Source organism: Mobula birostris, chromosome 6 (genome assembly GCF_030028105.1).
Source record: "Mobula birostris isolate sMobBir1 chromosome 6, sMobBir1.hap1, whole genome shotgun sequence".
Taxonomy (NCBI): Eukaryota; Metazoa; Chordata; class Chondrichthyes; order Myliobatiformes; family Myliobatidae; genus Mobula; species Mobula birostris.
In genome coordinates this window covers 75,542,650-75,569,930 of record NC_092375.1, presented here as the reverse complement: position 1 = coordinate 75,569,930, position 27,281 = coordinate 75,542,650, and the positions used below count along the sequence as shown (strand labels likewise).

General features: G+C 40.6%; 2 protein-coding genes across 8 annotated transcripts in view; one reads left to right on the top strand and one right to left on the bottom strand.

Annotated features, from left to right (window-relative positions):
- gpm6bb (glycoprotein M6Bb) overlaps positions 1–27,281 on the top strand; it is a 191,650-nt gene that overhangs the window by 162,085 nt on the left and 2,284 nt on the right. For 6 of the 7 annotated variants that reach the window (XM_072260680.1, XM_072260684.1, XM_072260685.1 and 3 more), the window contains 3 exons: positions 2,095–2,266; positions 18,117–18,190; positions 18,344–18,409. In XM_072260680.1, coding sequence (XP_072116781.1) covers positions 2,095–2,266; positions 18,117–18,190; positions 18,344–18,409 — 312 coding nt within the window. Of the gene's footprint in view, positions 1–2,094; positions 2,267–18,116; positions 18,191–18,343; positions 18,410–20,390; positions 24,959–27,281 lie in introns of those variants that run through there. The other variant, XM_072260682.1, reaches the window with a different exon arrangement.
- The window catches only part of ofd1 (OFD1 centriole and centriolar satellite protein), a 107,347-nt gene continuing 104,416 nt past the window's right edge, over positions 24,351–27,281 (bottom strand). Inside the window, exon 24 of the transcript XR_011886349.1 lies at positions 24,351–24,627. The gene's annotated coding sequence lies outside the window, so the exon portion shown is untranslated. The remainder of the gene's footprint in view (positions 24,628–27,281) is intronic.

Below are 27,281 nucleotides of genomic sequence, written 5' to 3'. Positions count from 1 at the left end.
GCACAGAGAACATTATATCCATGTGCTCAGAACACGTGGCAACCCAGTGCAACTAGTAGAAGGAGCACATCACCTCCCAAACTGTCCACCCTGTCAGTCTCTCCTGCCCAGTCTGTAGAAGAACCCATGGTTCCTCTGAAGTAGCAGAAAGTCATCCTTGGTCCTAATGGACAACAGAAGAAGAAGCAGTATTTTGTTGATGGGGATATTCAGGTGTGCTGGGTGTTGTCAAGGTCAATGCCAGATTGGGATGGCAACTCGGTAGTGGGGCAAATATTATGCAAGGAGTGCAAACTGGAGAAGATTTTTGGAGAATCACAATATATCAGGAAGTGGGCTTAGAGAGCCATTAAAGAGCCAGGTAGCAGATTCCAAGGGCTGAACTCAACAGACAGGAACTACTTCAAGTATTTGAAAATGAAGCAGCCACAGATGCTATGAGATCTAAAATCAAAACAGGCTGTTTTGCAGGTCAGGCAGCATCAGTGGAAGGAGAGACAGAGGTAATGATTTCATTCAATAGCCCTTCATCAGAAATTGAATGGGTGTAAGTTGTAGAGACGCAAAGGGCTGATGAGTGCATTGGGAATGCCAGTAGCCAGTTATGGTCTTAAAGAAACATGAAGGCAGGGCTTCCAAGGAGTTTGAGGGGCTCCACTGGATAAGAAAGAATACCACTTAGCACATTCAAGCTTTCCTTGTGCAAAAGTGCCAGATACATGGAGGGAGTGGAAGGAAAATCACAGACAATGCAACTTGCATGAAGTCCCAGATTTTTTTCATCCTGATCAATTATATTTTCCATCGAGAATGACTTACGTGGAAAATAACCTCTGGTGGAATGCAAAGAACCAAATGTTCTCCCAGCTATTGTGAATCACTGTGAAGAGAGTACTAAATAAAAAAGATTGTAAAGATAGATTTGTTCAAAGCTAAGGTAGAAAATGTAACGTACAACTTACTAGTGAATTAGCCAAATCATGAGAACCCACTTTGAGCGGTGGAAGCTCTTGGGTTCTAGGGTTGGAGATGTGTGGATGGTCATTACATAATTGTTTAATGTGGGGTTCTGTGAAATGGTCTGGAGAAAACAGTCCAGCTGAAGGGTCTGGACCCAAAATGTTGACTGTCCATTTCCATCCAACAATGTTCTAGCATCTTGTTTGTTACTCTAGAGAAAGCTGTTGAGAATAGTCTGGTCAGGGGATTTTTTTCCCTGCTTGCCCAGCCCCTTAGCAACTTGTAGTTAGCTTGTGAGACATCACCAGCCCTTCAGATGGGCTGTGCATCAATACATTGCTTGTAGGATAACAATACCTATAAAGAGATCACGTTGGATATTGAGGAAATATATTTCTCAAACAAGCAAATTCCTGCAATCCACCAGTTATCTCAGATCAATCGTCAGACCTCAGAGCATCCAACATCAGATTTTGAGGAGTCTATAAATATTTATGGGAAATACCTGTAAAAGAGCTTAGATTTTGCAGAGGATTTTGAAGGTGTTAATGCAATTTATCACCTAAACCAGGCCTGTCTGATTGCAAACACAAGAGATTGTGTGGGTGCTGGAAATCCAGAATTCTCTTCACCTACCTATCACCTTCCATTGTTGCCCGACATCTTCCCTTTCTCCCATGGTTCACTCTCCTCTCCTATCAGATTCCTCCTTCTTCAGCCGTTTACCTTTTCCACCTATCACTTTACAGTTTCTCACTTCCTCCCCTTCCCCCACCCACTTAACTTCACCTATCATTTTCTTGCTTGTACTCCTTCCCCTCCCCCCCACCTTATTCTGCCTTTCTTTCTCTTACTTTCCAGTCCTTATGAAGCTACTCAGCCCGAAATGTTTATCCTTTTCCACAGCCACTGACTGACCTGCTGAGTTCCTCCAGCATTTTGCATGTGTTACTCTGTGTAATTGCAACTTGGTCACAGTGTGAATACCAAATACGGATCAGCACTTGTACCAGACATCCAAAAGAACCAAAGATCACTCCTGTGGGAGAGCTCTGCTTGTTATCGTGTTGCGTTTTGAATGCACTATTTGTTTTGTACATCAGTGAATTGACCTGTGTTTCAATCTCTCTTCAGTTTGTTTTTCTGACCTACGTGTTGGGAATAGCCTGGCTGGGAGTCTTTGGCTTCTCTGCTGTCCCAGTCTTCATTTATTACAACATGTGGTCAGCTTGTCAGACCATCAACTCCCCACCGGCCAACCTGACAACGGCGATTGATGACATCTGTGTAGATGTCCGACAGTTTGGTAAAGTAACACCTGATTTATTGTTCATTTTCTTTGTTAGGAGCCTCATGTGTGTTTGTCTAACCTTGACTCGACAAAAGTATTGCTTGAAATTAAAGTGAAATTACAAAAGCATCTGCTTGTTGAGATCCAGATTCAGAGAATCATACCGCCAACAGAGAGGTCATTCAGGGCATTGTGCCTAAATCAAATTTATCCAATTAGTACCAGAAACATTTTTTTTTCTCTACAGTCCTTCAGATTCCTCTTTGTCCTATATGCATCCAGATCCCTCTTTACATCAGTGGCATGGCAGTGGAAACCGTGAGCAGTTTCAAACCCTTGTGAGTTCACATCTCATACAACCTCTCATGGTCCCTGAACAACTCTTACACAATCAAAAAAGCTCTCCAGTGCCTCTACTTTCTGAGGAAGCTGAAGAGAGCTGGACTATAAACACCAATACTCCTGACCTTCTACAGATGCACAGTAGAGAGTATCCTTGCACGCTGCATCACTGCAGATTACGGAAACTGAACTGCAGCCGACAGGTCGTCAAAGCTGCCCAGTGCATCGCCGACACAAGCCCAGCCACCATCATGTTCACGTCTACACAAAGGTTTCAGGAGAAAGCAAGGAATGTCATGAAGGATCCCACTCACCCCACTCATGGACTGTTCATCCCACTCCCATCATGGAAGAGGCTGTGTAGTGAGGCCTACTAAACTCAGAAACAGTTGCTTTCCCCAAACAGTAAGACTGACCAACTTATCCACCCACTACATAGAACATAGAACATAGAATAGTACAGCACAGTACAGGCCCTTCAGCCCACACTGTTGTGCCGACCCTTAAATCCTGCCTCCCATATAACCCCCCACTAATCTACCCCACCACCACACCTTATCATTTCCTGTCAGAGTCACCTTATGGACAGACACTCCTGTGCCTAGAATCATTTTATGTATATACAATCAATCTAAATATATAAGCTATCTTATGTATTTCTATTTATAGTGTTTTTATTACTGTGTTCATTGTCTTATATGAGTGGTGATTGATAAGTTTGTGGCGTAAGGTAGAAGGAGTCAATTTTAGAAAACCTAGCACATTTATTTTTCCTACATTTACACACTTAGTCCAGCGGTTGTGGAGCATACGGATCCCTTCTTTGTAGAGGTCAGTGTTTTGGACTTCCAGAAAGTGGTCCACAGCAGGGGTGATTGATAAGTTCGTGACCTAAGGTAGAAGGAGATGAGTTATTAACTTCAAACTTTCTGCATTTTCACTCAGAGTTGAACTGCACGTACATGTAATGAGATCTGTATAACTCATCTCCTTCTACTTTCGTCCATGAACTTATCAATCACCCCTGCTGTGGACCACTTCTACAAAGAAGGGATCCGTATGCTCCACGGACTAAGTGTGTACATGTAGGAGAGGACTATGTTGAAAAATAAACGTGCTAGGTTTTCCAAAACTGACTCCTTCTACCTTTGGCCACGAACTTATCAATCACCCCTCGTAGTTCAATAGTTCCATTTAACATCGGAGAATGTATACAATATACAACCTGAAATTCTTATTCCTCCTATACATCCACAAAAACAGAAGAGTGCCCCAAAGAATGAATGACAGTAAAAACATCAGACCCCGATACTCCCCACCACGCACAAGCAGCAGCGAAGCAATGACCTTCCCCCTCCCCCATTTACTGCAGCAAAACAAAAACATCAGCACCAGGCAAGCAATAGCAAAGCCCCCAAGAAAGACCATGACCTGCAAAACAACATAAACTCATCGTTCACCTGACAATTTGACATGCCAAGGGCTCTCTCTCTCCCAATAAAAGGAAAGAGGGGTGTCACTCTTTCACAGCGAAAGGCGAGGCATAACAAAAGAGCTTGCTGATTTGCGATGATAAAACCTGCCGTGTCACTTTTTTTTACCGAGTTCTCCAACTCGAGAATCGGCAACAAACGCTCCCCCACCAACGAGAGAAAGAGAGCACGCGATTCACCGCATACAGAGCCCCGTACAGCCGCTCCGCTGTTCCCAATGTTCCATTTTCTTCCGCAACACTTCAGTTGGCATAGAATTGGCTCATCCACGGAACCGCGAAGCCTCGGAACCCTGAAGACACGCTCATCTTCCAGACCACGTCCTTGGGATATCAAAAAGCGGCCAGTTGTGAGCTCCCAGGAACGGATCTCACTACCCCAAAGAACCGAAGTCTGAGTGTAGCTCTAGGTCGGGTTCTCCCACAGAACCCCATCCACTCTGAAAAGGAGAAAGAGAGATGTCAAAGGTAGAAAGTAAGCTGTTTTGTAGATCCACCCCAATTGTATTTCTTTTGTGCTGCATCAAACCTGGAGTAACAATTATTTTGTTCTCCTTTACACTTTTGTACTGGAAATTACATCTTGAATCTTCTGGATATTCCTATTCAGCTTGATGTTACAACACTTTCAAGCTCTGCTCACACATTTCTATATTTTCCATGCAGCATTTAAAAAGTACACCAGCTTCTGAAAATCACACTAAATTTAAAAATATGAATTTAAAATACCCCTGACTGTAATAGTATATTTGAGATCCTTGTGCAAGACAATGGTGTGTGAGTGAGGGAGCAAATTATCTTCAGTGCTAGAGGTGGTGATGTCACAACGTTCCATGCTACAAAGCACTTTGAGATGCAGCTTAATAATAAGCAACAGATACTAGACCTAAGTGAATGCACTATTGTTTTCTTCACTCTACATTACAGTTTCTGATCAGATAAACAACTTGGAAATCAGTCTGGAAGCTAACTGTATTGTAATGTAGAGCCAAAGCTTTATATCAGCAATATTGTTTACATGCATCACAATGTCATAGTCATGCCATTTTCATTGCTGATTTATGCAATCTAGATCACATATCAGATGGTTGTTATAAAGAGTCCAGTTTCAGATCCTGGCAGCCCTATTTCTGTGCTGGATGAATCCTGGTGGCTATTTAACAAATTCATCTTGCCCCTTCAGGGAATCGGGAGGTAAATGTGGCAATTTATTTCTTGGATGCAGTATGTAATAATTTCTTGGGAATAATGATTGCAATGAAGTTTAAGATCAAAATGAAAAGAAAAATCTAAAAGGAAACTAATACTCACAGATTAGAACGGGATAGATTTTAGGAAATGAATGGATTGGCTGGGGTTGGGTTGGCAAACTATAGATTCAAAAGGTGTTACACAGCTGCGGCGTGAGGGTGCCCCATTGTAAACAAGGACAACCATCTTATTTTAAATGCTAAGGGTATGTAAGTTTGAGAAAACAATTTAAAATTGAAGCAGACAACCTTAGTGCCCTACATTAATGACTGAAGATGATGAAGGAAATTAATAAAGACACAAAATACAAAGGAGAAACTGCAGGAAAGGATCTCTCAGAATAATAAAGTGTAAATTTCCTCCAACACAGCAATTAAAACAAATATTAAATGTAATGCAATACCTACAGATATCTTTGTGATTTGGTGTTTTGTATTTTGTGTCCTTTGCTCATTTTTTCTCTTGCCGCTTACACGATTTTTTTTTATGTGGGGTGGGGGGTTTGATGTTTTTCTTTAAACAGGTCCCATGGTCGTCTCCGTTTCGTGACTGTCTGTGGAAAGACAAATCTCAGGGTTGCGTACTGCATACTTTGATAATAAATGGACTTTGAATCTCTGAATACCTCCGAGATGAGGGAGTGAATTAATTATCAATTGACAAGGTTCCCTGAAAGATAATGTACTTCATTTATTTGCTAAAAGGTATTAGAGAGGATGTATGTTCTAATACTGAAATTAGGTGGACACCTACCAATTATAGATCATGCATTTATATTTAAAAATTCTGTATCAATTTTACAAATTCTAGAATCTAATAATTAGTAGAATTAGCCTCTTATTAAAAATGCAGTTACTGATGGCATTATTAGGAGAAATGGCCAGAAGCATTATGAGGGGTAAAAATCGGGTAAATGCAAGCAGGTTTTTTCCACTGGGTGGGAATACATCCAGAGGTCATGGGTTAAGGGTGAAAGGTGAGAAGTTTAAGGGGAACATTAGGAGAAACTTCTTCATTCAGAGGGTTGTGTGAGTGTGGAATGAGCAAGTGGTGCACAGGAGATGGATTTCCACATTTAAGAGAAGTCTGGATTGGTGCATGGATAATAGGGACATGGAGGGCTGTAATCCCCCAGTGCAGGTTGATGGGAGTAGGCAGTTTAAATGGTTTTAGCATGGACCAGGTGGGCTGAAATGCCTATTTCTGTGCAGTACTTTTCGACGACTCTAAGCAGCAAAAGGGATCAGTATGCAAAATTAAGGATTGCAAAGAAGACTGGCAGAATGCAAAATAGGCTTGTTGCAAGCTGCAGCTCATGTGGTGTTACGGCCTGAGATAATTGGTACTCACTGAGCAAACAGGCTAAATGAAGATGATTAACATGCCGAGCTGATGCTAAATCAGACCCTCTGGTGCTATTATGGCTCATTACTAAACACAATTCTGATTTGGCGTCATGAAGTGTTAACCAAAAAGTCATAAGTTCTTGCTATTTAAAAGAAATTAGAATTGGTTAGAATAGACTATCTTTGTGACTGATTTCACAAATATACACCATTATTTAGATGCTGATTACTACCTTCAAACTCTTCCTGGGCTCTGCCTGCGTTACCTCTTCTGTTGCCAAAAACCTCAAACATGATCTTGTTGCCTTTAGATTTGACTATTTTAATGCACTCCACGCTGGGCTCTCTTTCGATCCTTCATGAGCTTGAAGTCATTTAAAACGAACACTGTCTTTGACCTGTCTTGGCTTGCCTTACCCCCATCCTTGTTACTTCATGCTGGCTTCAGACCACCAAACAATGTCACAGTTTAAAAATCCCTCAGCAGCCTCCTTCAGTCCTCCAAAGTGTGTACTCTGCTCCAGTTCTGGCCTCTACCTTTTCCAGCTTTTACCCAACAGAAACCATTCTTTCATCTGGCAGGGCCTGAAACCCTGCAGTTCTCCCCATCCCTACCACTAACCCTCTCTACCTCTCTTTCCTCATTTTTCCCCACACTTTTGAAAAATGGTCCTGTGAAACATGAAATGGAAAATCAGTGGGACAAGTGATTGGTCCAGCCTGTAAGATCATTACTTACTTATGTAACTCAGGGCCAGATTTTGTTTCATTACACTCTCTTGATGCAACTTTGAACATTTTATTAAATCAGAAGAATTAAATAAATGTACAGGCAGGTCAGGTGATATGGGGGGGGTGCGCTGGTATGGTTAAGGCGTAAACCTGGACTAATGATGCTGACTGTGGGAATTCAAATGGCACTTTGGGCTACTAACCGTTTGACGAATACTTTCCCAATGTGCACACGGGAGAGTGAATAGCCACCTTCTGTGCCCAATCACCTCAAGTTTCTATGAATAACAAATTGCTATAAAATAGAGAATATGCAGCATCCCAGACAACTTCCTGCAAAAGGATAGAAATATTTTGGCAGTTACTCTTCACAATGATGGATGTAGCCCAAGGCAATGGACCTTTGAGCTGATCTTTGTACTCTTCCATGCAATACTCATTCTATCTATAGATCCAGTTCCAAACATACACATTTCCGTTTGTTCTACAGTATATCTTTTTTGAAAGCTAAGGATACTGAACTTCCATTCTCACTGCCAAAACATTCATAATCTGAGTCATAAGTGTCCTGGTATGTTGATACTCTGTTTAAAGAAGGACAATTCAATGGTCTCTATCAAAATGTTGGCAAGTTCCCAAGAACTTAGTGACCAATTAAATATTCAAGTTGGTCACTGTTATACTATTGGAAATGTGGCAGTCTCTTCACACACAGCACGTATTGAAATCTGCACCGTCTGCAGAACCTTTTTGTGTTAGAGGAATACATATGGAAGAGATAACAAGGAGGCCAGCGAGGGCAGTGCATTTGATAAAGTTATCAAAGGGTTTACTAACATTTTTGTTGCGCGCTGATTTTTTTTTAAAAAGTGGAGGCTTACAGGATCCGAGAGCAAATCCAAAATTGTCTCAGTGCCAGGAAGCAAAGGGGAAGAGTTAATAAGTGCTTTTGTAACTGGAAGGCTGTTACCAGAGGGGTTCCACAGATCTCAAGATTTGGTGCCTTGCCTTTGCAGTATATGTTAAAGATGTAGCTTGAGTATAAAGGTTATGATAAAGAGCTTTCATATGATACAAAAGTTGGCTGTGCGATTGGCAGCAAGGAGCAGAGCTTTATACTGCAGGAAAATATGATGCACCAAAGTTGCATATTGAACTTAATCTGGATAAGCGTGAATTAACACATTTGGGGAAATGCACTAAATGAAGGGCGTGCAGAACAAATGGCCGAACATTGAGTGGTGTGGAGGATCAGAGGGACCTTGGAGACTGCGTATTCTTGAAGGTAACATGGCAGAACAACTAGGGGGTTATTAAGGCAAATAGAATGGCTTATTTTATTAGCCAAAGAATAGAAGTTAGCAGCAAGGAGGTTCTGCCAGTACTGTAAGTAACACCAGTTAGGCCATACAGTTTTGGACACCACATTGTAGGAGAGATGTGATTGCACTGGAGGGCAGCAGAGGAGATATATGAAGATCTTGTCATAACTGGATAAGTGTAACTATGAGGATACATTGGTTAGGTTGTTTCCTTTGGAATAGAATAGGCTGAGGGGAGAATGGGTGGTTGGCATTCAAGATGAGGTAGTAAATTGGATTAGAGTTGGCCTTCTAGGAGAAGCCAGAGAGTGTTAGTAGATAGTTGCCTCTCTGACTGGAGGCCTGTGACTAGTGGTGTGCTGCAGGGATCGATGCTGAATTCATTGTTGTTTGCCACCTATACCAATGATCTGGATGATAACATGGTTAACTGGATCAGCAAATTTGCGGATGACGCTAACATTTTAGGTATAGTGGACAGTGAGGAAGGCTATCAAAGCTTATAGCGGGATCTGGACCAGCTGGAAAAATGGGCTAACAAATGGCAGATGGAATTTAATGGACACAAGTGTGAAGTGTTACAACTCAGTAGGACCAACCACGGTAGGTCTTACACAGTGAATGGCAGGGTACTGAGGAGTGTGGTAGGACAAGGGAATCTGGGCATACAGGTCCATAATTAATTGAAAGTGACAACACAGTTAGCAAGTGTCGGAAAAACAGCTTTATAAATCAAAGCTTTGCGTATACGAGATGGGATGTTATGTTGAAGCTGTGTAAGATGTTGGTGAGGTCTAATTTGGAGTTTTGGTCACCTACTTACAGGAAAGAGGTAAATAAGGTTGAAAGAGGGCAGAAATTGGCTCTTGGCCTGAGGTCCACAGAGGAGAGAGAATGAATTTTTAGTTATCCCCAAGAGATGGGGACAGAGTTGATCTAATCACATGGTATCCTGAGGAGAGTGGATTATCACATAGTGAAGGGATGACCCCTTCTCTTGCCTTCAACCCTCCTCCTCTTCATAGACACCCTGCTCTGGTCTTCTGCCTGCTCTGGATCTCTTTATTGCTAACTGCCGACAGGACATCAACCGTCTCGACTTCACCACACCTTGTTCCCATTCCAACCTCACTCCTTCTGAACGCTGTGCTCTCCACTCCCTCTGCACCAATCCTAACCTTACTATAAAACCCGCCGATAAGGGGGGGGGGGGTTGCTGTTGTAGTCTGGCATACTGACCTCTACCTTGCCGAGGCACAGCGACATCTCACAGATACCTCCTCTTATTTACCCCTCAATCATGACCGCACTAAGGAGCACCAGGCCATTGTCTCCCACACCATCACCAACCTTATCAGCTGTGGGGATCTCCCACCCACTGCCACCAACCTTATAGTTCCCACACCCCGCACTTCCCATTTCTACCTCCTACCCAAGATCCACAAACCTGCCTGTCCAGGTAGACCCATTGTTTCAGCTTGCTCCTGCCCCACCGAACTCATTTCTGCATACCTCAACACTGTTTTATCCCCCCTTGTTCAATTCCTTCCTACCTATGTTCGTGACACTTCTCACGCTCTGAATCTTTTCAATGATTTTAAGTTCCCTGGCCCCTACCGCTTTATTTTCACCATGGATGTCCAGTCCTTATATACCTCCATCCCCCACCAGGAAGGTCTCAAAGCTCTCCGCTTCTTTTCGGATTCCAGACATAACCAGTTCCCCTCTACCACCACTCTGCTCCATCTAGCGGAATTAATCCTTACTCTTAATAATTTCTCCTTTGGCTCCTGCCACTTCCTCCAAACTAAAGGTGTAGCCATGGGCACCCGTATGGGTCCCAACTATGCCTGCCTTTTTGTTGGCTTTGTGGAACAATCCATATTCCAAGCCTATACTGGTATCCGTCCCCCACTTTTCCTTCGCTACATCGACTGCATTGGTGCTGCTTCCTACATGCATGCTGAGCTCATTGACTTCATTAACTTTGCCTTCAACTTTCACCCTGCCCTCAAGTTTACCTGGTCCATTTCCAACACCTCCCTCCCCTTTCTTGATCTTTCTGTCTCTATCTCTGGAGACAGCTTATCTACTGATGTCTACTCTAAGCCTACGGATCCTCACAGCTACCTGGACTATTCCTCTTCCCACCCTATCTCTTGCAAAAATGCCATCCCCTTCTCGCAATTCCTCTGTCTCCACCGCATCTGCTCTCAGGATGAGGCTTTTCATTCCAGCACGAAGGAGATGTCTTCCTTTTTTAAAGAAAGGGGTTTCCCTTCCTCCACCAACAACTCTGCTCTCAAACGCATCTCTCCCATTTCACGCACATCTGCTCTCACCCCATCCTCCCACCACCCCACTAGGGATAGGGATTCCTTTGTCCTCACCTACCACCCCACCAGCCCCAGGGTCCAACATGTTATTCTCTGTAACTTCTGCCACCTCCAACGAGATCCCACCACCAATCACATCCTTCCCTCCCCCATCTCTTTCTGCCTTCTGCAGGGATCGCTCCCTACGCGACTCCCTTGTCCATTCGTTCTCCCCCCCCCCCCCATCCCTTCCCACCGATCTCCCTCCTGGCATTTATCCTTGTAAGCAGAACAAGTGCTACACATGCCCTTACACTTCTTCCCTTACGACCATTCAGGGCCCCAGACAGTCCTTCCAGGTGAGGCGACACTTCACCTGTGAGTCGGCTGGGGTGATATACTGCGTACGGTGTGGCCTTCAATATATTGGTGAGACACAACGCAGGCTGGGGGTCCATTTCGCTGAACACCTATGCTCTGTCCACCAGATAAAGCAGGATCTCCCAGTGGCCACTCATTTTAATTCCACGTCCCATTCCCATTCTGATATGTCTATCCACGGCCTCCTCTACTGTCAAGATGAAGCCACACTCAGATTAGAAACATAGAAACATAGAAAATAGGTGCAGGAATAGGCCATTTGGCCGTTCGAGCCTGCACCGCCATTCAGTATGATCATGGCCGATCATCCAACTCAGAAACCTGTACCTGCCTTCTCTCCATACCCCCGATCCCTTTAGCCACAAGGGCCATATCTAACTCCCTCTTAAATATAGCCAATGAACTGGCCTCAGCTGTTTCCTGTGGCAGAGAATTCCACAGGTTCAGCTTATATTCCATCTGGGTAGCCTCCAACCTGATGGCATGAACATCGACTTCTCTAACTTTCGTTAATGCCCCTCCTCCCCTTCTTACCCCATCCCTTACTTATTTTTAAAATTTTTTTTCCCTTTCTTTCTCTTTTTTCTCTCACTGTCCCTCTCTCTATATCATCCTTTGGTGCACTCCTCTCCCTTTCTTTCCCCCTAGGCCTCCCATCCCATGATCCTCTCCCTTCTCCAGCCTTGTATCCCTTTTGCCAATCAATTTTCCAGCTCTTAGCTCTATCCCTCCCCTCCTGTCTTCTCCTGTCATTTCAGATCGTGATCTCCCCTTCCCCCTCCCACTTTCAAATCTCTGACTATCTCTTCTTTCAGTTAGTCCTGACGAAGGGTCTTGGCCCGAAATGTCGACTGTGTTTCTTCCTATAGATGCTGCCTGGCCTGCTGCGTTCCACCAGCATTTTGTGTGTGTTGCTTGAATTTCCAGCATCTGCAGATTTCATCGTGTTTGAGCAATACACTCACTGCTATTTGACTAAATTAAAATTTTAATTCAGTCCTGATGCAGGATCCTGACTCAAATGATCAACAATCCTTTCTTCCCACAGATGCTGCTCAACCCTCTGAGTTATTCCAGCAGATTTTTGCTCTATAATTTTAAAATGCTGCTCTATTACTTTTTTTAAAATGTTGGTAATTCTAATAAAGTTGCTCTGGAATCTGGTTCATAAATTCGTCCTGAAGGGAACTAAACTTCAATGAGTACTAGGACTTGGGAGATGCATGCACACAGAATCAATCTGAGTTGTAATACTAAGAGATAACAACTCATTAAAGTACCCCAGAAATAACAACACTTTATAGTGATTGGTGCAAAGTCTCAGTCATGAAACAAAAAACACAAGTAACTATATTATGGGAACACCATCATGTAAGTAGGTCATTTTCTTTCCCCTTCATGAGTAAAAATGTTGATGTCTCTGTAGCTCTTGCAGCATTTGAAACCCATCAGGGAATTTATTTTTCTGCATTAAAAACGCCCCCGATGGAAAGCAGCTGGGCCTTTGTGTACTATAAAACAGATCTCCATTTCCTGTAGCATTTAAAAATAATCTTAAAAATAAAGTCCCATATGTCTTGAAGGTTGAAACATTAATATATCCAGTTGCAATATGCAGTGAGTACCATAAATTGAAATCAAAGGAATTCAAATGGAACAGCCCTTAGGGATGCCCATTGTGGAAATCTGAATAATTAATAGATTGCTTCTATTTTTACATCACTGGTTAGCACAGCAATACCTCAACATTACTGTACTATGCGATTTATGATGGGGCTCTATTTTAGTTTATTAACCAAGGATAACTGTTTGAATATTTTAAATGAAATGTAATATTTTTCAAGGGGTTTGGTTTTCTTTTAGCAAAATCAGGCAGTTTTTCTGAAGATGAGCACCATGGTATTTGTTAAATGGAATGAGAATAAATTAACAACTGGTGCGCCAATATGAAAGTGTAAATTTAGCAAGGTCTGCATGACCTTATTTACTTTCAGTCATCTGTTTTTAAAACAGTTTGAGAAATATTGGGATCAACAAAGGTTATGGACATCATGGAAATGGGTCTTTATGCTCTCCCAGTCCATGCTGAATGAGATGGCCATCTAAATTATTCCCATTTGCCTACGTTTGGCCTGTGCCTCTAAACCTTTCCAATGCATGTACCTGCCCATGTGTTTTTTAAATGGTATTAATGGTTCTTTGGTTCATTATTGTTACATATACTGAGGTACAGTGGAAAACATATCTTACATACCATTCATAGAGGTTGTACAAGGTAAAACAATAACAATAGACAATAGGTGCAGGAGTAGGCCATTCAGCCCTTTGAGCTAGCACCGCCATTCACTGTGATCATGGCTGATCATCCACTATCAGTATCCAGTTCCTGCCTTATCCCCATAACCTTTGATTCCGCTATCTTTAAGAGCCCTATCCATCTCTTTCTTGAAAGCATCCGGAGGCTTGGCCTCCACAGCCTTCTGGGGCAGAGCATTCCATATATCCACCACTCTCTGGGTGAAAAAGTTTTTCCTCAACTCTGTTCTAAATGGCCTACCCCTAATTCTTAAACTGTGGCCTCTGGTTCTGGACTCACCCATCAGCGGGAACATGCTTCCTGCCTGCAGCGTGTCCAATCCCTTAATAATCTTATATGTTTCAATAAGATCCCCTCTCAGCCTTCTAAATTCCAGAGTATACAAGCCCAGTCGCTCCAATCTTTCGACATATGACAGTCCCGCCATCTCGGGAATTAACCTTGTGAACCTACGCTGCATTCCCTCAATAGCAAAAATGTCCTTCCTCAAATTTGGAGACCAAAACTGCACACAGTACTCCAGGTGTGGTCTCACCAAGGCCCTGTACAGCTGCAGAAGGACCTCTTTGTTCTTATACTCAATTCACCTTGTTATGAAGGCCAGCATGCCATTAGCTTTTTTCACTGCTTGCTGTACTTGCATGCTTGCTTTCAGGGACTGATGCACAAGAACACCTAGATCTCATTGTGCTTCCCCTTTTCCTAACTTGACTCCATTTAGATAATAATCTGCCTTCCCGTTCTTACCAACAAAGTGGATAACCTCACATTTATCCACATTAAACTGCATCTGCCCACTCACCCAGCCTGTCCATGTCACCCTGCATTCTCACAACATCCTCCTCACATTCCATACTGCCTCCCAGCTTTGTGTCATCGGCAAATTTGCTAATGTTACTATTAATTCCCTCATCTAAATCATTAATATATATTGTAAACAGCTGCGGTCCCAGCACTGAACCCTGCAGTACCCCACTGGTCACCGCCTGCCATTCCAAAAGGGACCCGTTAATCGCTACTCTTTGTTTTCTGTCAGCCAGCCAATTTTCAATCCATGTCAGTACTCTGCCCCCAATACCATGTGCCCTAATTTTGGCCACTAATCTCCTATGTGGGACTTTATCAAAGGCTTTCTGAAAGTCCAGGTACACTACATCCACTGGCTCTCCCTTGTCCATTTTCATAGTTACATCCTCAAAAAATTCCAGAAGATTAGTCAAGCACGATTTCCCCTTCGTAAATCCATGCTGACTCGGTCCAATCCTTTTACTACTATCCAGATGTGTCGTAATTTCATCTTTTATAATTGACTCCAGCATCTTTCCCACCACCGATGTCAGGCTAACCAGTCTATAATTCCCTGTTTTCTCTCTTCCTCCCTTCTTGAAGAGAGGGACAACATTAGCCACCCTCCAATCCACAGGAACTGATCCTGAATCTATAGAGCATTGGAAAATGATTACCAATGCGTCCACGATTTCTAAAGCCACCTCCTTAAGTACCCTGGGATGCAGACCATCAGGTCCCGGGGACTTATCAGCCTTCAGACCCAGCAGCCTATCCAACACCATTTCCTGCCTAATATAAATTTCCTTCAATATATCCATTACCCTAGGTCTTTTGGCCACTGTTACATCTGGGAGATTGTTTGTGTCTTCCCTAGTGAAGACAGATCCAAAGTACCTGTTCAACTCGTCTGCCATTTCCTTGTTCCCCATAATAAATTCCCCCGCTTCTGTCTTCAAGGGCCCAATTTTGGTCTTAACTATTTTTTTCCTTTTCACAGGGTGCAGAATAGTGTTACAGTTACAGGGAAAGCACAGTGCAGGTATGCAGAAAGATGCCAGATCATATAAAGGTAGTCCCTATTAAATTTCTCAGCTCTCAACTTAAATCAGCAAGTTGTTGTAGACTGTGTAGCAAGGAGGATAATCCAGTTTTTCCCAAGCTGGAAGCCATGGATGAAACAGGAGATCCACTCCCTACTGAGGTCTAAAACTGCAGCATTCAAATGAGGTGACTCTGACCTTTACTGGAAATCAAGATAGTTGAGAGGATCCCTACAGTGAACATCACCAGTAGCTTATCCAACCACACTAATATCATGGCCAAGGAAGCTCTACTTCTTCAGGAGGATAAGGAAATTTGGCATGTCCTCTTTGACCCTCACCAATTTTTAGTGAAGCACCATAGAAAGCATTCTATCTGGATGCACCACGGCAAGCTCAAAGACAAGTTCTATTCTGCTATTACTATTTTTGACTACTGAATGGTTCCCTAGTGTGCTCAGATAGTCTCTTATCTTCACAGTCTACCTGTTAGGATCTTGTACCTTATGGTCTACCTGCACTGCACTTTCTTTGTAGCTGTTACACTTTATTCTGCATTCTATTTTTGTTTTACCTTCTACTACCACAACGCATTGTTGTAATGAATTGATCTGTGTGAATGGAACACAAGACAAGTTTTTCACTGCACCTCAGTACATGTGAAAGTACATGTTATAGGATGCTTAAGGACTGATAGGCCCCCAAAGCCAGATGAGATCTATTACAGGTTGCTATGGGAAGCAAGGTAGGAAATTGCTAGGCCCTGCCAGAGACTTTTTGCACCTTCATTGGTATATGCAAGATACCAGAAGACTGGAGGATAGCGAATGTTCCTTCAAGGTCAACAGGTAACTCCAGCCAAGTGAGCCCTTCACCAGTATTTAGAAATTGTTGGAGGAAGTTCAAAATTTAGCATATATGCACAGTTGGAAAGTCAATGCCTGATCAGGAAGAGTCAGCATAGTTTGATGTGAGGGAAATTCTACCTCACTAATTTGAATTGAGTTGTCTGAGGAGGTAATTATAAAATTTGATGAAAACAGTGTGACATTATACAATAAATGGTCAGTTGCTAAGGAATACTGATCAGCAGAGAAGCCTTAGGTTTAAGTCCTTAGTTCCCTGAAAATGGCAACACAAGTAGATAGGATAGTGAAGAAGGCATATCTTCATAAGTTTGTCTTCATAAGCTAGGTCATAAAATATAAAAGTTGGGAAGATTTTGCAAGGCACTAGTTTGACTGCATTTGGAGTATTGTCCATGCCAAAAGAAGGGTGTAGTTACACTGGAGAGAGTGCAGAGGAGATACACCAGGATGTTGCCTGGACTGTAAGATTTAGTTCTAGAGAGACATGGTATAAATTGAGCTAGTTTTCTCTGGAACAGAAGAGTGAAGGAGGCTGAGATGTGATCGTATTGAGTGTATAAAATTCCAAGAGTCAGAAATAAGACTGATAAAATTATTTTCATGCAATAGTGGTACCAAAAACAAAAGAGCCTAGGTTTAAGGTAGGGGAAGAATTTTTAAAGGGAAGTTGAAAGGTTTTTTTTAAATGCTTTGCAGAGATTTGCCAATTTGCATTGTTACTGGATAAAATTTGGTTTGAATCTTTCACATTTGAACACAATGTACCTTAATATCTCACTTAAGAATTGAAATGATGTGAAGATGAGTCATAAAAATATTATACTTTAGATTTTATATGCCTTCTCATGAGTTTATTAAGAGGCAAAATACAGCAAAAGAAAGATTATACATCAACCAAATTATGTGTCTTACTCATAACCACATGGCAAAACTATTGGTTGATAGATTTCTAATTTTACTTTACCATCTTTCCCAAGCTAAGTTTTAAGTGTGTGTGTGGGCTCCGTCGGTCGTGGTCAACCATGGGTACTGCGCCTCTGGTAGTCACTGGGCTGGAGTGGCCTCTCCAGGGCGCAAGCCAGGGCAGAGTTGATATGGAGATCTGTCTGTTGCCCATGCAGTGGGATTCCCCCCCCCCCCCCCCGCTGATGACAGGTCCAAAGGAACGGCGAAAGTTGGTACAGTTTGGTGCCAGCAGCATCGCTGGAGTTGCCGTGCCAGTGCTGGGTACAGTAGTCAGCCGCCTGTGGGACTCTGTCTCTGGATTTTTCCTTGAGGTTTACTCCCAAAGCCTTTCCCGTGAGCGGGTACAACCGCAAGGCGGCGGAGGTTTGAAATCGGAGTTTTCCCTCTCCTAGATGAGCTACCATCTGTGGTTAACGAGCCCCATCTGCCCGGAGCAACTGGTTTTAAGGTGCCAGTGGCCCACTTTTGCCCCTTCTCCTGTCAGTGAGAACAGCTCTGCCGGGCATAAGAACTATGCCACACGTGAAGGCCAGGAGTTCGACTTGGTTGTCAGAGGCTGTTTGAGACACACGCCATGAAGAGCATTTGTTTAGCAGTGGGAGCTCGTCCCCACTACCACCCTTCAGCTATGACTACCTTAGTTTTAAGAGAGGAATGAAAATTAAGAATTAAAACTTGATTCTTCTTTGGTTGCCTTGTTCAGGTATTATACCCTGGAATGCTTACCCTGGCAAAGCTTGTGGCTCAAACTTGACCACTATCTGCAGCACATCTGAGGTAAGGAAACCACTTCTGCACATTTCGGTGGGGGTGAGATAACATGTAAGCAAGTTGCCAATCAATTGAAACACTGCATTTACTTCTAATCACCAAAGATGTTTGTGTTTCTTTTGCGAAAACTGTGGTTAACCCTATTTCTGTTCTTTCCAGTTTGATTTGTCCTATCATCTGTTCATCGTAGCTTGTGCTGGAGCTGGTGCGACTGTCATTGCACTGGTGAGTGAAGTTCAAACGAACTAGACCAAGCACTCCTACCAGTTATTTCCTGTTTTTGAGGACTGCTGAACCCTTCTCCAAGCCAGGGAACCCTGCAGATTACTTTTTTCCCCTAAGTTTGGCCATTATAATCTGTAAATATTTGATGCAGTGGTCACTCGGCAGGTCTGCCCTTGCAGTATAGGATTGCCTTGTCATTTATTAGGAAAGCTACGCATTGTTGATGACTTTTGCGGAATATTTTGAGTGATGCCAACAGAAAAAGGAACAAGCAGTGTGTTTTTGTTGGAAGGTAATAGAATTTGGAAATAGTTTTATATTGTCCTAACAGATTTTAGAGCCAGCTCTTGAAGTAGAGGGAAACTACAAAAATTTCCCTCAGTTAGAGCATGTGGTTATCTTGAGAGCTCAGGTGTGCAACTGTAGAAAATTCAAATACTGTACCTTCAATCGAAATGGTAAAAGGACTTCAAACAAATTAGCTTCTTTTCAGCCTTTCTCAAGCGCTCTCACATTTAGTCTTCATTTATCGGACTAGAGATTCACATAGCACAGGGTATTCCCCAAAAGTGGGAGAAGCTTTAGTAAATTCATCCTCATATAATCACATAGTCTCTTAATCTTATTCACTTAGCCTCCCTCTCATCCTCTCTACCTCCTTGAAATAAGAATTTCTCAGATTTTATAACATAATGTTATTTAGACTATCTCTCCAATGTTGCTCAGTGTTTGCTCCATCCAGGAAGCGGGGAGATGAGAGTAGAATTAGCACTGGGATGAGAGTCAGTCAGGGATGGATAGATCTTGATGAGAACTATCTGTGAGAAATAAGAGGCTTTGCTTAGGAATGGGATGCAAGAAATTAAAATTATAAGGTTGTTTACAGGACTGATAACCTTCTCATACCAGAGATTAAAATCACTTGTCATGAATCAATGATATAGTTGAAATACCTTGTAAAGAAATGAGATGGCAAAGAAAAATGACAGAAATCAAGTTATTTTTTCTGTAATATTAAAGGCAGACCACACTAGGAACAATTTTTAAATTTGTAGGTTATTTAATTACAAAAAAAAAACTATTGAGTTGTATCTAAATTTTCTGTGTGCTATACATTGGTCTGTTACTTTTAAACATAATGAAGATGCTATATAATTGTAAAATTTCATTTCCAAGTGATAATTTATGGTGACACAGTAAAGTATAAGCAGTGGGTTCACGCAGGAGCTCTCAGTATTCATTCAGTGAACAAAGTGATATGGATAATTGGCCACTATAGCATGGAGGAAAGCTCACAAAATAGGTGTAATATTTTCACTCTTATTACAAATAGGAAGAGGGTAAGGTGGGGTTTGGTAAACTTGTTAAGGTTTCTGCATTCTTCACATTTGTGTTTGCCATTTTGCTTGCTTTTTTCTTTCCCATATTGTTTTGAACTGATCAACCTGGCCACTCTCAGTTCCCTTTAATTCTTTGAGGGAGCTTTGACTCATGTGAAAAAGGACTACTCTAAGCACTTGCCTCTGACCTATTTCGGCAGAAATTCAACAGTGGTCCTTGTTGGAGAACGAGGTTTAATTTAGATACCTTCAATATTGTTCTGGAGTTGTAATTAATATAGTATTTCTGTTTTCAATCCAGCTAATCAGAAAGTACACACTGAGAATCATTTATTGTGGAATTCCTCTTTTCAGTATCTTACTGTGATGTTTAGTATATATAGTGTCTGTGCCCATTAACGAATGGCATTTGTACCTACTTTAGAGTAAAAGTTCTGTTTGTTCCGTTCTTTCTAAAATTCTCTTTAAAGATCATATTAATTGAAAGGGCTAATTTGCTGATGGTAACTTTTGTCAGTGTGGATGGATTTTCTTGTTACCAAATGGTATTGCAAGGAGGTCATGTGGATTTGTAGTGTTGTGCCTAGGGTGGTGGTATTGGTGAGCACTGTCTTATCATTTGTTTTGTTTCCTTCTACCAGCTCATCTACATGATGGCTACCACATATAACTTTGCTGTTTTGAAGTTTAAGAGTCGAGAAGACTGCTGCACAAAATTCTAAGTTGCTATAGAAGCAGTATACCGAGCTCTACGAGCCACACTGAGTAGCTTGAACTACCACTGACACCATGGACTAAAACAGAATTTATTAATCTGCATTTTGCAAATGAAAATTTGTAAATAGCATAAGAAAGCTTCATTTAGTATCAACTCACTTAAAGCACTCTTTTTTTTTATTTGAACTAAATGACCACCATGAAAATGTATGATCTGGCTATTTTTCTTTTCTAATATGGGGATAAATGCAGATAAAGTCACCAATGGCTGAAGAAATAACTTTGGAAGGAAAGCAGTGCAAATAGCATCCTGATTGCTCCAAAATTTATTGTTTCAAGATCCACCTAGAAGCCAACAATTGTTTTCTCTGATAAGTAACTGGCTTTCTACAGGCAATTTGCCAATACCAGGTAAATTTCCTGCCAAATAACCATAATTTTTAAAAAGGTTAAAAATAAAATTGAATGGCAGTTAATAGTTCTGTGCAGTTACATATGAATGCAGATTAGGTCACATCATAAAGGAGTACATCAGAACAGATGAGATCACTACTATACTTTGAGTTTAGAAACACTGAATATCAGACTATGAGAGAGTGGCTTTAAACCTCACATTCAAATGTCTATCTTTTATAAGTTTTCATAAATTTAATTTGAGCTAGACAAAAAAAAAATAAGACTGTGCTTTTTATTATTAGATAAAACCAGAAAATCCTGGAATATACTCAGCAAGTTAAGTAGCATCTGAGAACATCCACAGCAATTTGCTTTGCAGAATTGGCAGCTGGTCTTTAAACAACCAGTGCCACTCAACAGAGAGAGAAGGGTTATACATTATGGCCTGATTCCAAACTATTCATTGGCTTGAAAATCTGTTGTAGATGTATTCCTCTCTCTGTTCCTCAGTGATTAATTACTTATCAATACAATAGTTTTTCAGATATAGTCAAAATAGAAATCTTGTTACAAAGAGCCTTCATGATCTTTGTTAATAAAATCAAAAACATATTCCAGAATTTAAATCCTGTGTAGAAAAGTGATTATTGCAACAAATTATATTCTGTAAAGGCTCTTTTAGAATCTTAATCTAACTCCTGTCACCAGACTCGGACAGATCTACCTTGTCTTGTGCTACAAGTACTTTTAGTGAGTTTTGTCTGATTCCAGCAATTAGTCTTTTCCACCGCTCCACTAATATTACAGGGGTTTGCCTGCTCTTGAATTTCAAATGACTGATAATATAAAATTTCCCATTACATTTTAACACCATATTTGACATCAAGAACACAAATCAACTTGAAAATAATAATGAAGACCATAAGAGATATGAGCAGAATAAGGCCAGTCGGCCCATCGAGTCTGCTCTGCCATTTCATCATGGTTGATTATCCCTCTCAACCTCATTCTCCTGACTTCTCCTTTAACCTTTAATCTATCAACCTCCGCCTTGAATACACGCAATGATCCGGCTTTCACAGCCACCTGTGGCAATGAATGCCACAGATTCACCACCCTCTGGCTAAAGAAATTCCTCATCATTTCAATTTTAAATGGGCATCCCTCTATTCTGAGGCTATGCTCTCTGGTCTAGACTCCCCCACCATAGGAAACAACCTCTACACATCCACTGAACCCTAAACCCTAACCTTTCAATATTCTATAGGTTTCAATGAGACCCCCCGCCCCCACAATTCTTCTAAATTCCAGCAAGTACAGGCCCAGAGACATCAAGTGCTCCTTGTATGATAACCTTTTCAATCCCAGCATCATTGTCATGAACCTCCTCTGAACCCTCTCCAATGTCAGCACATCCTTTCTTTGATAAAGTACACAAAACTGCTCAAAATATTCCAAGTCAGGCCTCATTAGTGCCTTATAAAGCTTTAACATTACATCCTTGCTTTTATATTCAAGTCTTCTGAAAATGAATGCAAACATTGCATCTACCTTACTCACCACTGATTCAGCCTGCAAGTTAACCTTCAGGATGTTCTGCACGAGGATTCCCTTTTCACCTCAGATTTTTGCATGTTTTGCCCATTTAGAAAATAGTTTATGCTTTTGTTCCTTCAACCAAAGTGCATGACAATACACTGTCTGGCACTGTATTCCATCTGCCACTTCTTTGCCCAGTCTCATAATCTGTCCAAGTCCTTCTACAGCCTCCCTGCTTCCTCAACAATACCTGCCATCCTCCACCTATCAAAATACTTACTTTTTTCATCTGCAATTACCTTGTTCCCCATAACTACCTCTCCAGCGTCATTTTCCAGTCAACCAGTATCTACTGTCATCTCTTTTTTACCCTTTATATTATATAAACTGGAAAAAAACTTTTGACATCCTCTTTGATGTCATTGGCTAGTTTACCTTCATATTTCATCTTTTCCCTCCTTATGGCTTTTTAGTTGCTTTGTTGGTTTTTAAAACTTTCCCATCCTCTAACTTCCCACTATTTTTTGCTCTATTATATGCCCTCTCTTTTGCTTTTATTTTGGCTTTGACTTCCCTTGTCAGCCACGGTTGTGTCATCCTGCCTTTAAAATACTAACTCTTTAAGATGACTCTATCCTGCACCCTCTGAACTACTTCCAGAAATTCCAGCGTTGACTGTTCTGCCATCATCCCTACGAGTGTCCCCTTCCAATCAATTTTGGCCAGCTCCTCTCTCCTGCCTCTAAAATTCCCTTTACTCCACCGTGATACTGATATATTTAACTTTAGCAATTTGCAGGGAGAAGTCTTATCACATTGTGATCATTGCATCCTAAATGTTCCTTTACCTTAAGCTCCCTAATCAAATCCAGTTCATTGCACACCACCAAATCCAGAATATCCTTTACCCTTGTGGGCTCAACCACAAGCTGCTCTTAATAAACCATCTCTTAGGCATTCTACAAATTCAGTCTTGGGATCCAGCACTAATCTGATTTTTCATTCTACCTCCATATTGATATCCCCAATGACAATGGTAACATTGTCCTTTTGACATGTATTTTCTATTTTCTGTTGAAATTTGTTGCCCACATCCTAAGCTAGGGTACATACCTCCTATCAGTCTTTTTACCCCTGCGGTTTCTTAACTTTGCCCTCAAGGATTCTACATCTTCTGATCTTTTGTCACCGCTAAGGATTTGATTTCAATTTTTACCAACAGCCACCCTGCCCCCTCTACCTACCTGCCTGTCCTTCCGATGCAATGTGTATCTTTAATGCAGAAATGCAGTAATTTTAATTGTCACAAGACTTTTTACCTTAAAATTATAAATTTTGGTTTGAGACAGATTTACACTTTTCCTCTTCATATTTTCTCCATATCACTCTAACGTTTTTGTCTTTGGCCTCTTAGACTGTCCCATTGAACTCTTGAGGAACAGCACCACTTCACCTGTCTAGCAATGTTTAAAAACTTTCAGGTGGTCAGCGATTCTAGCCATGTTTATTTTTATTTTCATGGTAACTTCATATGATTTTTCAGCTTCACTTACATGCATTTCCTCCAGATCTGTTATTAGCTAATACTTCTAGTACCATATTTAACGCTATCATAAAAATCTATCAGATGTATCATACAAACCCATGCCTTCTGACATGACTCTCTGTTTTAAAATGTATCTGATCTAACTTTTCCTAGTCATGATGCAAGATGTTGGCTGACATGCTGAGTATTCCATCACTTGATTTTATCAGTTTCAATAGTTTATTTTGCATTGGATGAAACTTTAAATCCACAGAAAGTTTAAGTTGTGCATGTAAAAGTCTTCATTTTGGGGGGCATATATAATAAAAAAAAATCATAAAACGATATAGTTCCGTCTCAAAAAAAAAGGATCTTTATGTTGCAACAGAACAGTTTTAAAAAATACACTCAGATAAAGTGCAACAAGTTCTTTTAATCCAGTAAATAATTGAACAACAGCGAATGATTAGTCAAATACAAATGAAACAGTCTGGGAAATAGATTCTTCAAATAGCTAGATCATACATTTTACACAAGGCGAAGATGTTTCAGTTGTTGGAACACAAAGTGAGAAATAGATTGCTTGTTTTAAAAAAAACCTGCTTGGAATGTAGGCTCTGTCTCATCCATCCTCATCCCCCACCTCTTCTTCCTACAAGTAGGGTTCTTCATTGTGATGCTGGGAATACACCAATTTGAAGCTTAATAAAAGATTAAGAATGACTACATTAAATACTAATAGAAATTTCCCCTGCAATTACAGTGTTGGCAGCCAAGAGATAGTTAATTGTATCGTGTAATTAAGTTTAACACTTACCTTTGCCAGACATCTTTTTTAAATCTTCAAATGTGCCATTATAATATTTGTTAACCTCTAAACTGCATGCTTTACACTTGTTTTAGTTACCTTTTGTTACAAAAATTCCCACTTTTCAGCATTATTTAATTTTCTTAATACAGTATTTTGAAATTGTATGTATAGACACTTTATTGACTTTCAGTCATTTTTTTCTTCATATACTCAAAATAAACATGCTTTCTTTACAAAATCGCTGCCTTTTTGTGATTTTCATCATTCTTCAGCCACATGCATTTAGGGATTGTACGGTGTTTCTTTTATTATTTCTCATTCCTGTTTGATCTCGCCAGTCCACTTTCTCTTTCAATGGGAAAGGTGGAAACAACTGACGAGTAAATTTTTTATACATCTTTATAACTCTGCTGCATAATCATTTGCCATCAAGAGGCAAATACAGATTGTCTCTCTTGCATCCATCATTTTTATTGAAGCTTTTAGTACTCTAGATTTTAAATTCAGTTGAGGAACAAAGCTATTTCCAAAGGATATTTCAGCATATTTTTAAGTAGTTATGTATGACATTTATATACAGTAGCTTTTCTCTTTATAGGACAAGTGTTTTATTGGAAGATAACCCTCTAAATATTGTTTGAAACTATAGTTTAACATGCTTTCCTATATGTTACTATCAAGTATAACATGCATAGATTGCAAATCTGAATGTAATCATGTTCTAGTTGTTAACATTTTAGCTTATATTCATATATATTATTGTAAATTAGAGGCAGTTAAGAATTACCATCTTTTGATTGCCAGTCAACTATTTAATTTTCTTCTTTTTCCTCTGATAACCAGCACTTCCCCCCCCCACCCCTTTTTAATATGCCCAAACACAGCAAGCCTTTCCCTATCACTGTGTTGTTCAACGATCTAATAGCAGTACTCTGAGTTTAAGTCTTGGTCAGGTTCTTAGCTACAAAAGAGGTGAACTAGACTTCTTTATACAGATTAATGCATTCTGCAAGTGGCCAGCCCAAATTCAATCCGGTAGTGCTAGTAGATGCACTAGATTTTACTCAAAGTATTATTCCAGAATTGTTCTCATTAGCTAATCATTTACACATTTAATTAATCTGGTAAGAGTTTCCAGTTTGGTTGCAAAGTCCCATGGTGAAGCTGGAAATTGGGGAATTTCATTTATTAGGATTATCCTCCATTTGGCCAATTGTGATTCGGATGGCAACTCTGTGATTATACTGAAACTTTAAATTATTTGGTCTAATTTCTAACTATGGAGATGGAATATACTTTTGGGATTCCCAAAGAATAGGTCCATAAATCTACACTGCATCTACATCCCTGTTCTCTGTTGCTTGGTTTTTCAGTATGTTCCTCATTTAAGTCTTTTTAATTTCTCCAAGTTCAATTTTCTGATGCAAGTCATATTTATTAATGTCAATGATGGTCTCAGCTCTCTCATTTATTTTGTTCTTCCAAGGAATCTTGCATTGCTAATGATATCAGGATTAATTGCCGTTGAGAAAGTGGCTGTGAAATTATTTCTTGAGGTTTTGCAGATAATCACATGAAAGTATTCCCACTGTGTTATTGGACAAGGTGTTCCAAGATTTTTGTTTGACCCATGTATAATGAAAGGAGAGAATAAATTGGTGACATTTTCACATGCCACCTCCTCTTCTCAGGGGTTTGGGGTCTGCTTTCAGAGATATGGCCATCATCTCTTTAAGGACTTGGCCATTTAGGGTTTTTGTAGTGATGCTGAGCCACTTATGTCTTTGCACATCGCAAAGCTACTTACAGCTGATCTTGAACATGGAGTAGTACTCGTTCATCATACGATAAAGGGTAACATGGCATTTATCAGTTAAACATTATGATGTCTCTATGTCCTGACTTATTAAGACCCCATTCACATTTGAGGTTAGGGACTCCTAGTACCACTCCCTTTCACCTCTAAGACCACATCACCTCCTTTGAATCTGGCCTTCCAGTGGAAAAGCACATAACATCTTAGTCATTAAGCACACTGATAACTGAAAGGTATGATTACTTTAGTCTGTGGAATAATTCTCCCAATTTTAGCACAAGTTCTAAGAATTGAACAGTCTGATTAATTGTTTTCTTCAACCAGTTATCATTTTAAGCAGCTTTCAAAAGATAAAAGCATGTTCTTACTGGTCAATTTTTTTTGAAAGCTGTTACAAGGGTTGCAGTTACTGACAGAAATATGGATACATCTTCCCTAGGACATTTGTTTTATCCATAATTTGCAGATGTGCGGGCTAGATGTTGCATGCTCTTTACATCTCTAATTTATTTCATGTTCAAACTCGTATCCATGTTTCAAATAAAATGTAGCCTGCAGTTATCTAGGATTTATTCAGGAGATAAGTATCAATTATAGCTTATGATATTGCATACACATACAGAGAAAATTGCATCTGCAAAAAACAAAGCCTCATGATTTTCCAAACATTTTCAGGAAGCAGAAAACTTGAACAATTTTCTAGGAAGACTTATTTTCTGACACTTCTT